The 16,007-nt window shown below is 50.9% G+C and overlaps 2 protein-coding genes across 4 annotated transcripts; one reads left to right on the top strand and one right to left on the bottom strand.

The window, feature by feature from the left end:
* Positions 1 to 17: 17 nt before the first annotated feature.
* HSPB6 (heat shock protein family B (small) member 6) lies at positions 18 to 2,834 on the bottom strand. Its single transcript, XM_020871792.2, has 3 exons — positions 2,341 to 2,834; positions 1,215 to 1,337; positions 18 to 1,103 (listed from the first exon to the last, which is right to left on the bottom strand). Exons 1-3 carry the CDS (start codon positions 2,638 to 2,640, stop codon positions 930 to 932), a joined length of 597 nt encoding a protein of 198 aa, XP_020727451.1. The 5' UTR covers positions 2,641 to 2,834; the 3' UTR covers positions 18 to 929.
* A 1,008-nt stretch (positions 2,835 to 3,842) lies between these two features.
* On the top strand, positions 3,843 to 15,446 carry PROSER3 (proline and serine rich 3). Of its 3 annotated transcripts, none has more exons than XM_070451763.1 (10): positions 3,843 to 4,624; positions 4,840 to 5,042; positions 5,854 to 5,981; positions 6,069 to 6,178; positions 6,996 to 7,078; positions 7,180 to 7,322; positions 13,680 to 13,855; positions 13,976 to 14,929; positions 15,021 to 15,102; positions 15,259 to 15,446. In XM_070451763.1, exons 1-9 carry the CDS (start codon positions 4,619 to 4,621, stop codon positions 15,066 to 15,068), a joined length of 1,851 nt encoding a protein of 616 aa, XP_070307864.1. In that variant the 5' UTR covers positions 3,843 to 4,618; the 3' UTR covers positions 15,069 to 15,102; positions 15,259 to 15,446. The 3 variants fall into 3 exon arrangements, with proteins under 3 accessions (XP_070307864.1, XP_020727446.2, XP_070307863.1); XM_020871787.2 differs by having other exon boundaries at positions 3,844 to 4,624; positions 6,072 to 6,178; positions 13,976 to 14,921; XM_070451762.1 differs by having other exon boundaries at positions 3,844 to 4,624; positions 13,976 to 14,921.
* The last annotated feature ends 561 nt before the right edge of the window (positions 15,447 to 16,007 follow it).

Below are 16,007 nucleotides of genomic sequence, written 5' to 3'. Positions count from 1 at the left end.
GACATAAAGCAGTTGGCATAGCTCTAGCACATTTATTGGGGGAGTGGGCCTAGGTGGGGGGATGGGGCATCAGGGAATTTGAGGAGGGAGAAAGATTATAGGGAGTTAAAGAAAGTGGCTGCTTGGTTGGGTCTTGGAGAATAAGGGGAGGGGTGGTGTGGTTGGAGATTTGGGGGGTCAAGACAGAGTGACTGAGGAGTTCTGGATAGTGTAGGATATCTGTGCAGACTCTGGGGAGGAGGGATGGGTATCTATACAATTTGAGGTTGAGGGTTCTGGTTGGCTTAGAATAGGGGTACACGGGTAGGATCAGAAAAGGGGTTCAAGGATCTGGGAGTGGCTGGCTGAGGTTTCAGGTTAGAAAATGGGTTGGAGGGAGAGGGTGAGGAGAAGTGGTGTATCTGGTTGGAATGAGGGGAAGGATCCAGTCTTGGGGACCAGGCCAGGATGGTCCAGGGTAGGAGGTCTGTGCAGGGTCTTGGACATCTGAGAAGAGGGGATTATACTTGACTGGCCTAGGGTGGGGGCAAGGCTGTCTACACCATAATCTTTGGTGGTGTGTGGGATTGAAATGGGGTGAGGGGATGTTTTCCTAGAAAAGTCAAACGGAAATAGGGAGTTTGAAGTGGGGTTATATGCCAAGTGGTGTTGGTGGGGATGAGAGACTAGCTGAGGGATTGTGCTTGTAGGGTCTGGAAGTTAAGAGAGGTGTCTGGAGATTTGAAAGTACGAGAGGGTGTGAGAACCGGAGTGTCAGTGGAAAGTAAGTTATCAGGGATGAGTAGGTTGGAAGGTTCAAGGCAGATCCCAGACTGGGTGAGCGGATAGTCTTGGCGCGCGCTGGGGACATCTGGTTGGGCGGAGTCAGGTCGGCTTTAAAAGGGCGGGGGCGCTGAGGCGGCTCCCAGGGTTCACGTGTCCCCTGACCCCTACTTGGCAGCCGCCCCGGGCGGCGACTGCAGTGGGGCCTGGGCCGGCGCAGGTGCGGCCTGGATGGAAAGGACGCCCTCGGGGGACAGCGCGGACGTCACGGCCGCAGGGTCCACGCCAGGCGGCAAGCGGTAGCGGCGGTGGAACTCTCGCGCAATGTATCCGTGCTCATCCTGGAGGGAGAGAGGCTTGAGAGTCTCCGCCAGGTTCCCGTAGGTGCCCCGCCCCTCCCGCCTGCGGATCCCGCCTACTCGTTCTGGCCCCGCCCCCGCCAGCGGGCTCACCGGGCGCTCCTCGTGGCGCGCATGAACCTCCACGTGGTCACCAACCACCTTGACGGCAATTTCCTCGGGTGAGAAGTGTTTCACATCCAGCAGCACCGAGAAATGCCCGGGGTCGGTCGATACCTGCGCACAACCTGATGGTCATCGGGCGGGGCGCGGCTCCCGGGGCCCATCAAGGCCCCTCCCCTCGGCTCCCCTTCAGCCTATCCTGGCCTCCGGAACTGGGGCGTCCTCTTTCCCACTCTTAGCCCCCGAGGACCTCTTTACCCAGAATAACTAGCATCATCCCTCCCCCTGTAGCCACTGGGGTTCCCCCCTCATCCAGGGTGATGAGGGCCCATCCCTTGCCCTCCAAGGCCAGGGACAGCTGCCCTCACAGGGGAGGGCTGCCGGCTCCCCCAGAGTCAACAGCCTCGTAGTCCGTGTATCCTTCTGGGCACTGACTCCTCAGCCCCCTTCCCCTCAGAGCCCCTGGGGCCCTTACTGCTCCACCTCCGCCAGAAATCGCCAAGAAGCCTCCTCCCCGAGTCTCCAGAGTCCTCTTTCTACCCTCCCGCTCGAGTTATGAGATTGCTTGAGCCCTCAGCAGTTATTAGTACTCCTTCCCCTCTTCTGAGTGTCCAGACCCCCCTTTCTCAAGTTACAGGACCCTCCTTCCCCTCTGCCTCTCCATGAGACACACACAGTCACCACCCACAGCCCCCAAACTCTCTTCATCAAGAATAACAAAAAAATTCCCTCCCCCCCGCCCCCGGAATCACTGGGAGCCCCACGCCTTTCAGAATGACTGGGCTCCCCCTTTCCCCCAGATTCCGTGGGCCCCCAACCTCCTTCAGAATCACCAAGACACCCCTTCAGAGTGAGCGTCCCCACCCGATTAGGGACCCAGCCCTTACACTCCTCTGGGACTTGAGACCCTCCTCACACCGACTGGGCCCTCCCACCCGATTCAGGAAAACGACCTCTGAGAATCCATACTCAGGGAATTCCGGAAGCCCCTCTGAGTGGCCGGCCGGACTCTCCACCCCGCTCAAAGTCAAGGGACTTTCCTTTACCCCGCTCAGGGTGACCGAGTACCCCAGCCTCGGAAGCAGTTGGGTTACCGCCCCTCCCCCAGGTCTGGCACCTGGGCGGTAGGCAGCGCCACGCTGGGTGCGCGCAGGTAGTAGGGGGCCAGCGCGGCAGGGCAGAGCGCAGCCAGCTCGGCCTCCAGCAGCCCCTCGCCGAAGCGCTGGTCGAAGAGGCGCCCGGGAGCCGACAGCCCAGGCAAAGGGGCCGAGGCGCGGCGCAGCCAAGACGGCTGAACAGGCACCGGGATCTCCATTCTGCTCCGCCGTTGCCCTAGGCTCCGCAGTGCTCCAGCGAGGGCTGCCGCTGCTTTATAATACGCCCTGTGTCCGCCCCTCGGCGGGCCGCCCGGGGACATTGGGACCGCGGCCAGAGCCGGCCATTAATAGAGCCTTATTTAGACAGCCCAACAATGACTTGGCCATTTATTAAGCGCCTGCTGGATGCCAGCGAGGTATCATTCCCTAATTTCCCGAAAGAAAAACTAAGGTTGAGGAGGCGGAGCCTTGCCAAAGTGGGGTGCAAGCGTGGCGTTTGGGACCTACAGCCTGAAAAACCCACCAAAGAATTCCCAGTCCCTTTAATCCACCCCCGCCCCGAAGGTGCTCTGAGGATGACGCAGATGCCGGTCTTGGAAGAAGATTTCTGGGTAGAGGGAATGCTGTAGCTGGGCCAGGCTGTCAGGAGGACACAGAACAGACCCTATTCCCATTTGAGCAGGGCCCTGGACCCAACCCCTGTCAAGCCGGGCCTAATTCTGTGCGTCTGACTCAGCCTCGGGTGCGCAGGACAGCGGGGTCTGCCAGGTGAGCAGCAGCCAGGGGGCGCGGGCAAGAACAGTCCAGGCTGGCCCCCCGGGGGCCGCACGCTGGGGCCCGAAATAGCTCGTTATGATCCAGCCACCTCGGCCGGGAGCCCAGGCTTGGCACTTGGAGCAACCAGCTGCTCCTGGAGCAAGACGGAAGTGGTTAGAAGATCGGGGAGGGGGACTGGTAGACTTCTGGACTGATGAAGGGACGGCGGTTAGAGAGGGGGTAGGCTCCCTGATGGCGCCTGCAACGGGAAAATCCGTAGTTAGATTGGAATCTGGATGAGATTTAGACAGCAAGAGGGGGAGTGGTTAGAATACACATCTACAGCAAAGAGAGTGCATTGGAACCTCCTCCTAACTGCGGGCCCAGCCTCGGATCCTTTCCATTGGTCCATGGGCTTGCCAATTACTGCAGCTCGCTACCGTTCCCCAATCAAACATGCCCTCTCATTCCCGTTACAGCCAATTGTGAGACACCTCCCTTTGGCCATTGTCCAATTACTTTTATTTTCCTCTCTATCATTGGTCGCCTTAGAGACCGCTCTCTTCCCGCGCCGGCAGTCCCAAAGAGGGGCGGGGTTATATGGTATTGCTAAGCGACAAAGATGCGCTCCGGGTGAGTCCCGTGACCGAGCAGAGCAGGCGGAATCGGCGAGGTAGCTGCAGGATGGACCGAAGGTGATGGATTACAGGAGGCCTGGGGAGGATCAAGGGTGAGAGTCACACAGCCTAAGATCAGGTTTGCTACGGGCCGGAGTCAAGTGTGCTCAACCGTACTGGAACTACAACTCCCAAGATGCTCCCCAGCCTTAAGCGGCTCCGACCTTAGACTTTACCACTCCGGGGGTTCCATAACGTTTTACGTTCCGCTAAGTGGCCCTAAGAGCTTTTTTTTTTTCCTCTAAAAGTGTCCGGCGGCACCTTGGGAATTAAGATTCGTAATTTTGAATTTGCTCCCAGACTGTCACGGGTGTCTTGCTTAGGCGGAGCCCAGTGACTATAGGAATTGTTACCCATCTACCCCTCTCCTTAGTGTCCCAAGGACTTATGGGAAATATACTGTGATAGGATTTAGCCTTGGCTCTTCTCCTGACCTCCACTTCAGGATCACCTGGAGCTCTGCGAAACAGATGTATGTAGATGCCCAGCTCCCCTTCCAGACATTCTGATTCTTTTGATCTTGGGTGAGGATCACGCCTCTGTATTTTTAAAAGACTCTTCTTAGACTGGATCCAGGGTTACGAATCACCAACCAACAGTTCCCGGGTTCTCTTTTGAGACTGCTCCAAGGATTGGTGGGAATCGCGCCTCCAGTGTTATTATCTTAAATGTACGGTGGTGCTTCATGGAAATTATAGTTCGTCTCTTCCAGGATTCCGTGGGAACCGTAGTGTGGTTTGAAGCCACTACTGGCCAGCCTGAAGCCAGACCTGGCACCCCCAGGTGAGGACACCCCACAGAGAGTGCTGTGTGCCAGCCAGTAACAAGGGAGTGGCGACTAGAGGGAAGGAAGACGTGATGAGAGATGGGGGTGAGAGATTAAAAGACGGCCTCTCCTCTTCCCCATGGCCTTGCCCTTGTCCTCCACCACCTAAATCCCTTGTCACCTCCCCAGTCACTCTGAGTTGTTGCCATTATGGGATGTGTTTCCTCCCCTCTGGACTGAGACTTCGTATGTGTCTTCGTTTCCCTACAGGAATGACTCCTCAGCCCCACTTTTTCTTCTCTTCACCTCCTGTATCTTAGACCCTGAGCCCATCCAGATCCCAGAGATCCAAACTTCCAGAAGCTTCCAAGGCTCTGGCCACAGGCCCCAGCTCCCCTGAGCTGTTTGAGGAATCCTGGCCATCCAGCTCAGGGACCCCTTCCCCACCCAGCAGCACTGAGGGCCAGATGAGAGCCTCTCCACCACCCACCGTGACTGACAGTGGGGACTCCGTGGTGGCCAAGTAAGTTCCAGTAGCTCTCAGGGAAAAGAAGTGTTTGGATCAGTGTGAGGGGCCAGACATAATAATCATCCTAGCCAGAGCTGCACTTTTAGGACCATGCTTCATTCATGTTACCAAGCACTCTGAAGCTAGGTTCAAATCCAGGCTTTATCACTGTACAATCCTGGCCTCAGTTTCTTCAGCTATAAATTGAGGATATTAATAACACACATGTTCTGGGTCTGTTTCAAGTTTTCAATGAATTACTATCAGGACTGCATCTGTAACAAACAATAGTGAGCCACATAGTGAGTACTTGGATTTGTAGGATCCAAGTTCAGCTGCTATAACAAGGAGTCCCAAATGAATCGTGCCTTAAACAAGAGTGTTTATCAATATGTCTCCCTCACCTAACAGTCCAGGCAGAAGCAACCAGGGCTGATATGGCAGCCCCTAACTGAGGTGTCAGAGACACAATTTCCTTCTCTCTTGTTGCTCTCCCTTCCCTAGGCTGTTAGCCTTTCCTTCATGGCCCATAATGGCTCCCAGCCACATCCACTTTCCAGAATTGCATCTTGTGGTCAGGAATATACATGGCCATAAAGCGGCAAGGGCATCTGGCAAATGTATTTATAGAAGAGTGGCTATGTGCCCAGGGTTATATCATCTTACATAATATTGCATTACTGTATAAGAAAGGAGAACAGATGCTGAGGATCAACTACCAAGTGTTGCTATGGTGCTACATATACATTGACTATTGTGATTATTATTGTTATTATTATTGGGTGCTCCTCATCCCACCCACCTCGCAATTCTCTGATGCTCACAGGTACATAAACCGGTTCCGACAGGCTCGGCCCACAAGCCGAGAAGAACGCCAGTCTGCAGGCCCAACTCCAGCTGACTTTTGGTGGCTGCAGCCTGAATCTTCAGACCCTGGCAGTCAACTTGCAGCAGGTACCTGCTTCAGTCTCATCTCCTCCTGAGCAATACCCCCAGCAGCTCCTCTGCCTGCCCCTCACTAAATCAACTGGGGCATCTCAGCAGGAGCCCGTGAACCAGGAGGAAGACCCAACACAGCAGTCCTGACTCATGCTAAGATGGCCAGTGCATCGAAGGCTAAGGCTATGGCACCCCTTCAGGAAATAAAGCAGGTGACACTGCCACCCACTTTTTTCCCTCCATGCCTGGACTGATAGCACCAGCCCTGAGGTAGAACTAGAGTCAAAAATTCTCTGGTGATCTAGTGGTTAAGACTCTCCACTTCCAATGCAGGGTGCGCAGGTTCAACCCTTGGTCAGGAAATTAGATCCTATATGCCACTGCATGGCTTAGCCAAAAAAGAAGAAGGAAAATAACCAAACAAACATGTAGTTAGCATTAGAGTCAACCCCCAATTCAAGGAAGCCTAAACAAAAAAGGGAGGCTTTGTTAGTGCAATCAAGAAATCCAAAACTAGATGCTTTTGGGCATAGCTGAATCCAGGTGATTGAACAATATTGGGAGGAACTCAACTCGAATGGCTTTCAGTTCCTCCTTGTTTGGCTCAATCTCAGGTAGGATTTCCCCTCAAAATAGCTAAGATGTCTCCAGTAGCTGTAGGCGTCTGATATACTTGATTACTGCAGTGAAAAGAAAAAGCTTTTCCAATAGCTCCATCCAAAGCCCCAGGACTTACTCTCATTCGCTCATCTCTGGCCAAGCACCGTGAACTGGCAGACAGAACACTGTGTCTAGCCAGGCCTGATCAGGAAGGTAGGGTCAACCCTTCTGCTATAGCAATGACTGCACTGAGGGTTATGGATCCACAGAGGGATCTGTCTGTCTTCCCTAAAGAGGAGGAGCAGATTGTCAGCCAGCATGTGAGGGTGCCAGGTGGAAGGTAGACCTGCATTCAGGCCCTCTGTCCAGAGCCCCTCTCCCAGAAGCCTTTGTGATGGGGGCTGGCCTCTGACCCCTCTCACCTCACAGAGTCTCAACACATGGAACTCATCCCTGCTGGACTTGGAGACACTGAGCTTGCAAAGCAGAGCTGCCAGGCTGCTCAAACGCAGGTGCCTCTCCCGCCCACATCATCCTCTCCAGTCCTCCCTCTCTGGACCCAGGCCGCTGCCTCTGAGATCCCTGTGGCCTCACTTCTGCCTTCTCCCTCCAGCACGGCCTCCGTCTCCTCCACCTCCTCGCTCAGCCCCAACGATGGCGGCAGCTCCTCATTCCCCGTCAGCTCTGATGGCCTCTCTCCCTTCTCCATGACCTTCACTCCTGATTCCATCAAGGACCCTGACCTCAAGGCACACGGTAAGTTCTGGGAGGCGAGGATGAGGGCAGTCTGGGTGCAAATTCCAACGTTTCAACTTACCGCGCTGTGACCTTGGGCTTCTCTGCACCTTGTTGACCCAACTGCAAGACAGGGATAATAACTGTATTCCCCTGCTGTAGGTGTCATGAGGATTAAAAAGAGTTGGTGAATACATGGAGCACGTAGCATGGCTCCGTTAACAGTACCTATCATGGGAGGACCTTCCTGGTGGTCCAGTGGTTAAGACTCCACACTGCCAATGCAGGGGGTGCGGTTTCAATCCCTGATCAGGGAACTGAGATCCCGCATGCTATGAGCCGTGGCCAAAAAATTAAGAAAGCATACACAGTAGCTCCCATGAGTGTGCAATTTCTCTCTGCATCCTGTCTGCAGTTATGAACACGAAGCTCCAAAATCAGAAGGCTTGTTGCAAATTTGGCACCACAGCTGATTTGGCAGCAAAATTTGACCTAAACAATATGAAGAGTATTTATATATCTATCTCATTTAGGATGAAGTCATCCTTTTTTATTGAGGCATAGTTGACTGACAATATTCTATTAGTTTAAGGTGGACGACATAGTAATTCAAATGTTTAGAGATTATACTCCATTTGAAGTTATTTGTGGAGATGGTGATTTAGTAACCAACTGTAGCCCACCAGGCTCCTTTGCCCATGGGATTTCCCAGGCAAGAATACTGAAGTGGGTTGCCATTTCCTTCTCCAGGGGATCTTCCCAACTCAGGAATAGAATCCATACCTCCTGCATTGCAGGCAGATTCTTTATCACTTGGCCACCAGGGAAGCTCTTAACGTTATTAGATTAGCCAAAAAGTTCATTTGGTTAGTGACTACATTATTCTCTTTTATTTTCACTTAAAACCAAACAAATTTTTTGGCCAACTCTATATTCTAAAAGATTGGCTATCTTCCTGTGTTCCACAATATATCTTTGTAGCCTATTTATTTTATACACAGTAGTTTTTATCTCTTATCCCTTGTCCCTATCCTACCCCTCCCCTGCTTGCCTCTCACCTAACCACTAGTTTGTTCCCTATATCTGTGAGTCAGTTTGTTTTGTTATATTCATTTGTTTTATTCTTTCAATTCTACATATAAGTGATAAAATATGGTATTCATCTTCCTCTGTCTGACTTATTTCACTAAGCATAATATCTTCACCCCACCCCAGAAAAGAACCATTTGTGTTGTTGCAAATGGTAGAATTTCATTCTTTTTTAATGGATAATATTCCATTGTGTATATATACCACAGCTTCTTTATCCATTCATCTGTTGATGAACACCAAAGTTGCTTCTGTATTATAGCTATTGTAAATAATGCTGCTGTTGGGGTGCATGTATCTTTCCAAATTACTGTTTTAATTTTCTTCAGATATATACCCAGGAGTGGAATTGCTGGATTGTATGATAGTTCTATTTTTAGTTTTTTGAGGAATCTCCATGCTGTTTTCCATAGGAGCTGTACCAATTTAAACACATTCCCATAAACACTGTACAAGTGTTCCCTTTTCTCCACATCTTTGCCAGCATTTGTTATTTGTGGTCTTTTTGATGATAGCTATTTTGACAGATGTGAGGTGATTATCTCATTGTGGTTTTGATTTGCATTTCTCTGATGAGTAGTAATGTTGAGCATCTTTTAATGTGCCTGTTGGCCATCTGTCTTATTTGGAAAAGTGTCTGTTCAGGTCTTCTGCCCATCTTTTTTTTTTTAAAAAAAAACAAAACATTTTTATTTCGTCCATCAGAGCCTGAGTCTGGAAACACCCGTGGAGTCATCCTATGGGGATGGCGCTGACGTTGATAAAATAGTCTCTGCATCAGAAGAGCTGCCATATGTACAGGGCTAAAGTTAGTCATAGCTCAGAGTAAGAGGAGGAATACAAAGTGAGGTGGGGGTTGTTGTCTAGTGCTTCTCCACATGTGAGCCTGCTTCCACCTGCACCAACGCCCCCTCCCCCCCACCACAGCCACAAACCCCGTGGAAAGCCAGGGACCATGGGCAGGGCCGCTTGCCATTGGGGGCTGCTGGGCAGCGAGCCCAGGCACCCAGGAAGTGGCCTCAGTTGTCCTCAGGCAGATTCTACCCATCTTTTAATTAAGTTTTTTTTTAATAATGTTAAGTTGTATGAGCTATTAATCCCTTGTCAGTCATATCACTTGCAAATGTTTTCTCCCATTCAATAGGTTGTCTTTTTGTTTTGTTGATTGTTTCCTTTGCTGTACAAAAGCTTTTAAGTTTAACAGGGTCCCATTCATTTATTTTTGTTTTTGTTTCCTTTGCCTTAGGAGATAGATCTACAAAAATATTGCTATGCCATGCCTATGTTTTCTTCTAGGAGTTTTATGGCTCAGATCTTACATTTAGGTCTTTAATCCATCTTGAGTTCATTTTTGTATGTGGTGGGAGAAAGTATTCTAATATTCTTACATGTAGCTGTCCACTTTTCCTAGCAGAACTTATTGAAGAAACTGTCTTTTCTGCATTGTATATTTTTGCCTCCTTTGTTGTAGATTAACTGACCATAAGTATGTGGGTTCATTTCTGGGTGCTTTGATCTATTCTATTCATCTGTGCCTGTTTTTGTGTCAGTACCATACTGTTTTGATTACTGTGGCTTTGTAGTATAGTCTGAAGTCAGGGAGTAAATATTCATACTACCATGCATCTTATGAAATTTTTGTCTTTGTAAGTAAAAAATGGTTGAATAATGGCAATTTCATACTGTTCAACTATATACCAGTGTGTTTGAGTCTGATGTTCTGGCCCAGACCCCTGTCAACCCTGTACATACCTAGCAACTTTACTAAAACATGCAAAGTGTTGAACTCTCAAATTTCTACCCCCAAGATTTCAGAGGTTGGGTTAAAGACGTGGGTTACTATTTCTGTCATCACTGTTGTTACTATTACTCTGTGCCCCAGTTCCTGGGATGCAGTGGTAGCCAGGAAAGATTCTCTCCATATCTCATGGGACTCCAATGAGTGGGGACAGGCAAGCAGAGAGAACAGAGTGCTATTTGTGCATGTTGAATGATCTTGCCCAAGCCCTCCCCTGATTCTTTGATCCTTCCAAGCTTCTCTTTTTATTCACTTCTTCCTGATCCTCAGTTTCCTCATCTGTAAAATAAGGATAAACCTACTACATACTTCATAAGTTTTTTGCAGAGTAAATGTATATATTCTTTTATGTAACACACATTGAATACATGTTGTGTGTGAAGCCTGTGCTCGAGATTGGGGATTCCTTAGTGAACCAACCATACATGGTCTCACCTTCATGGTCCTTACAGAATAGTGAGTGTGGGCACAGAATACCTGCATAACTCCACAAACAAATATAAGTAGAAATGAAGGTCATGCAGGAGAGACTTGTGATACTGGGACATCAGAGAAGGCCTTCCTGGAAGAGGTGGTATCTAAGTGGAGACCTGAATGATGAAAATGAGGACTATAGCCCTGTAGCCTATACAAAGGACCTGAGATGGGAGGGAGCACAATGCAGATAATGAATTAAAAAAGGCAAGAACCAGGGCTAAGGGTAGTGTGAGATAAGGTGGAAGATATTGGCAGGGGTCAGATTACATGGGGCTGCATAGCCATGTGAGGCATTTGGTCATGATCTACTGGGGAGCCACAGGAGGGTTGTGAGCAAGGCAGGGACAAGATCTTTACCAGGTATTAGCAAACTCCCTATGGCTGCTATGAATACCTGGTGAGAGACAGACTCTGGTAGTTTGGGTTGGGCCAGAGCCTGAGGAGCAGAGTAGAGGGAAGTGGCCAGGTCTGGAAGTAGAATCACAGGATATAGAGGGGAGGGGAGGAGAGGTCCTAGATGCTGTCCCCTACCCTGCTTCCCCTTCTCTGTGCAGCATTAGTAGGTAGGGCTTCTGAGACAGAATGATTGCCATACTGATCATGACTCATGCAGTGATGCCCTGGATGATGGGAAATGATGTCCCTTTGTCCCACAGGCCTGAGGATAGGTGTGATCCTGCCCTTAGTCCCTGCTGCATCCCCAGGACAGTGCTGGGCACTGGGATGGAGCACAATTTTGCATATATTTATTTTCCATTTTGCCTTTATGCCACATATGCTGACACCAGGCCCTATTCTTGACACTGGGGATATGGTAACAGCCTGGCAGATAAAAACTGCTGTCCTTGTGTAGCCGGCATTGTGGAGGGAGAGATGAACAATAAATAAGCAAAGACGTGTGATCTTTAGTAGTTAGAAGGTGATAGGTGCTAAGGAGGAAAATGGAACAGGAAAGAGGATGGAGGGTGGTAGGGCTGGGCTATTGCAATTTTGAATAGGGCAGCCAGGGATGGCCTCATGAAGAAGGTGGTACTTGGGCAAATACCTGAAGGACTTGGAGTTAACCCTGTGGACGCATAAGTGAAGAGCCTTCCAGGCAAAGGGAACCACAAGTACAAAGACATGCTTTTTACCAGGAGAGAGGTGCAGCCCAGGGAAGATTCTAAATCAGGAGGGCCCTGACCTGACTCAGGTGTTCAGGCTCCCTGGACTGTGGATGGAGGCAGTTTGGGAGGATGGAAGAGAAGGGAAGCCAAGTAGTGCCGGGGTCCAGCCTCGGCAGGATCCAGGGGATACCCTCAGGATGAATGGCGTTGGCGAGAGAGAGAGAGAAGACACGTGAGACCAGCCTTGATAGGGCCAAGTCTGCGAGGGCGAGGGTGAGGGCGAGGGCAAGAATGACCAGACGGGTGTGTTTGCAGGGTCTGGCAGAGTCTGGCAATGCTTTATTTTTTACCGTGGCTTTTATACCCTAAATTAGTACATTTCTAAGGGCAAGATAGTTTAACATTACATCAGCTTGTTCTTCACGAAACCAGGGTGTTTTCTGCATACTTCTTTGTTTATGAGGGTCTTGTACATTATCTTCTGGCCTTGGGCCTATTAACATTTTATGCAAGTCAGGTGAATGTAAACCTATTTTCCATTTCTATGGTGATCTTAACTGAAAGGTAGCAGTCTCATAGGGCAACAGTACAGAGTAGAAGTATAACCTTGTTAATAAAAATTAATCCTTCTGCAGAAGTTGTCAGTTGCATTTATCTAAGAAGTTTACCCCACACTGACTCTGTGACTTTGGTGAGGCAGCTTCTGCCTAGCACTCCTGGCTGACAATTAACAACCATTTCATTGTTACCACACTAGGGCTAAGTTCTTATTTCTCTAGATCTTTAACTATATTAACAATGGTTTCTATAACACAACCTTAGCACATTAAAAGCAAAAACACAGCAAGCAAAACACCGCAAACAAACGTCAACCCAATAACCACCTTTAGAATAATTTTTCTTGTGTTTTCTAATAGGACTTCCTCACCCCCCGAAGGGCTCTATGTCTATTAGGGCCTTTATATGATCAGGTTCTTTATGTTATTTTATGATTAGGGTATTATAAGCAATCATGCATATTAGTACCAAGGGCATAAATGCTTTTGCCAAACAAACTAAAATACCAGCAAAGGAGTTTAAATTAAAACACTCCTTTCACCCTGGATAATCTCTTAAAATACCACCACACCTGGGAAACTTATTGATTAAAGTTCTAAGTTGATTCTTATTTGGAAAGAGATCGGGGAAGGCCTTCTGCCTGTGTCACAGAAATTAGAGAGTAGTCTATTGAGGCAGGCGTCAGAAAGACAGATATCATCTTTAAGGTGAGCGCCGGGGGCAGCTTTTCGAAATCCCTGAAAACCTGATCTGCCTTGCTTGTCAGGCTTTCTCCTCTTGACCTTGTCATGGGTGGGATCTCATGAGCTGGCCTTTTCGAAACCCCTGAAAACCTGATCTGCCTTGCCTGTCAGATTTTCTCCCTCATGACCTTGTCATGGGTGGGATCTCGTGTGCCGGCTCCCAGCAAAGGAGGAAGTTGCTATGGGGTTGGCAGGTGAGGACAGTAAAGTGGGGAGATGTGGGCAGATTCTGGAAGATCTGCCCTGGTCCCTGCTGTGATTACCGTGTCCAGAACAGTGCCTGGCACATAGTAAGGGCTCAGTGATATTTGTTGATGATGAAGAATCAAATGATGACAGGTTGAAGCCCATGAGGGCTCTCTTCTCTGATTCTGCCCCTTTCCCCATTTCCCCATCTGCAGGGGACTTGGGACAGTATCTGAAGAGCATGTCTGAATAACCTGGTACTCAAAGGGTGTGTGTCCTGGAACTCGCTGCTATCGGAGTCTAAGCGGGAAAGGAGCAAGATTCAAGGGGCCTGACTCATAGCGTAATGGACTGCCATTCAGAACACGGCAGCCACACGCGGCGTGCACACCTGCTCACCTTCCCTCTACTTCCTCCACAGCAATCCCAGCACCTGCCTCCATCCCTACTCCTGCCCCGGCCTCCTCCCAGGCACCCCTGCGGCCAGAGGATGACATTCTGTACCAGTGGCGGCAGCGGCGGAAACTTGAACAAGCTCGAAGAAGCCAGGGTGACGGAACCTGGGTGCTGCCGCAGACCCCTGCCCTCACCACCTCGGTGAGATGGAGGAGAGAGGAGCCTGAGTTGGGGGTGGTGGAGGGAGGATCCTAAGGGAAGTTGGAGGAAGGGGGAGGCTGAGGGGGACTGAGGACTCTCTACCATTTCTCTCCCTCTCAGGTCCCTTCCCCCATCTGTCCACAGCCATCTCCTCCCGCTGCGGAGACCCTTGGTTCCCTGGGAACCCAGTCTAACTCCATCCCACTTTGGGGCAGTGTGGTTCCGCCTGGTCTCCAGGAAGCTTTCCGCATGGAGAGGCCTCCTATTCCCCTAGGGTTCTCTCCACACATCTTTTGGGGTCCCAGTCCCCATGGATTCTTCTGGGCCCCACAGCCCAGTCCCTGGATATCTCTTGGGGTCATCCCTCCAACACTCCCGGCCTCCACCCCAGCGCCCCCGGCCTCCACTCCTGCCCCTCCAGCCTCAGCCCCTGCGCCCCGTGCCTCCACACCCACGACCCCTGCAACCTCCCAGGGGCCCCCCATCCCTGCACCAAGCAGCCCAGAGGAGCTCGAGAAGCAGACCTCCAAGCCTCGGAGAAGGAGAGCCCAACGCCGGGAGTCTTCAGGGCGAGTCATGGCCGCGGATGAGCACGAGGGCCCTGGCCCTCAGCTCAGAGGCGCGCTGGGCCAGGTGGTGACGGCTCGGCTGTTTCCCGACAGCCTGGAGGACACGCCCCCCCGGCTTGAGGGCCCGCCTCCACACGAGGCTGAACCTCGGAAAGCCAAGGCCACACATGCTCTGACCCCTCGCTCAGAGGTCACGGCTCCTGTATCTGAATCACCGGGTCGGTCTAAGGCGGGGTCTCGGAATGCCAAGACCCTGCTCCCCCTAGCGGGATCGGTGCTTAGGAAGGACAAAGACACTCCCTTGGCTGAAGTCAAGTGTCTGCAGCCCAAGATCCTGCCTCCTCCAGCTGAGGTGGTGGCCACTTGTGTTAAGGCCCCGCCCCCTCCATTCGAGGCGGGGTCTCTTGAGGTGGTTGCCACGCCCTCACCCTCTGCTGGCCACGCCCCCTCAGAAGACCTGCTCTCCCAAGCTGCCAGACTTCTGCAGGCTGCGGAAGGTGAGCAGGTGTGCACGCCGCGCGTGGCTGCCGTGTTCTGAATGGCAGTCCATTACGCTATGAGTCCGGCCCCTTGAATCTTGCTCCTTTCCCGCTTAGACTCCGATGGCAGCGAGTTCCAGGACGACCCTATACTGCAGGTGCTAAGGATTCAAAGGACGGCGCTGCGCCGGCAGAAAAGGTGACCATCTCCAGGATTTAACACAGCCGGCCCCTGAATTCTGAGACTGCCATGTGGCGCCCACCTCTCCTGAACCCCTTTCCCAGAAAATACTAATACCCCAGACCCTAATCCTGAGCAAATACCTCAACCTCTACCCCACTGTCCTTTTTCCAGGAAAGTAGATGCTCAAATAGCCTGCCTGCTGGGCCACCCTGAAGACCCAGAATCTTGGTCTCCAGCCAGGTCGCCCCCCCGGATCCCCAAGGCTGCAGCTGAGGAGGGAAGGAGCCTCTCTTGAGGCCAGATGACTTTGAATTGTACAGACTCTATTTTTCTTAATAAAAAAATTTTTTTTCAGATTACAGGTTGTCTCCGAAAAAGAAGTTATTTGAAAAGGCCAAGGGTCTTGCTCATTTAGGGTAATAGCTCCCTGTGCCCCCCTCCCCTCCCCCACACTAGCTCTGCTCTGCACTGCTTAACTCTTATTTCTGACCACTGAAGCCAAGTCTCTTTTGGTTTCATCTTTGAGGGCAGGAGAGGAGTTCTGGGCAAGACTGGGGCTCACTTTATCTGACTTTCAACTCAGGAGTGGGTCCTCCTGTCTCAGATGAGACCAAAGGAACTGTTCTGTGGGTGTGAAGCTTGTAGTCATTAGAGTGTTAGACAATGGTCAGGCCTCCACATCCTGCTTGACCCAGCAGCAGCGTTAAGTGTGCTGATCCCCACTCACTCTTTGAAGCACTTCCTTGCCTAGCTTCCAGAACCCCAGTCTTCTCCTCACGAATCTGGTTGTGCCTCATTGTGCCTCACACCTGTCACTTTGGTGTCCCAGGCCTTGACTTTTCTATCTACACTCAGTCTAGCTTCATGGTTCCAAACCTCGTCTCTGTTCTGATAGACAACTTTGAACTGTACAAAGTCAT

The sequence above is a fragment of the Odocoileus virginianus genome, chromosome 20 (genome assembly GCF_023699985.2).
Source record: "Odocoileus virginianus isolate 20LAN1187 ecotype Illinois chromosome 20, Ovbor_1.2, whole genome shotgun sequence".
Taxonomy (NCBI): domain Eukaryota; kingdom Metazoa; phylum Chordata; class Mammalia; order Artiodactyla; family Cervidae; genus Odocoileus; species Odocoileus virginianus.
This window is presented reverse-complemented; position numbering and strand designations above follow the sequence as displayed.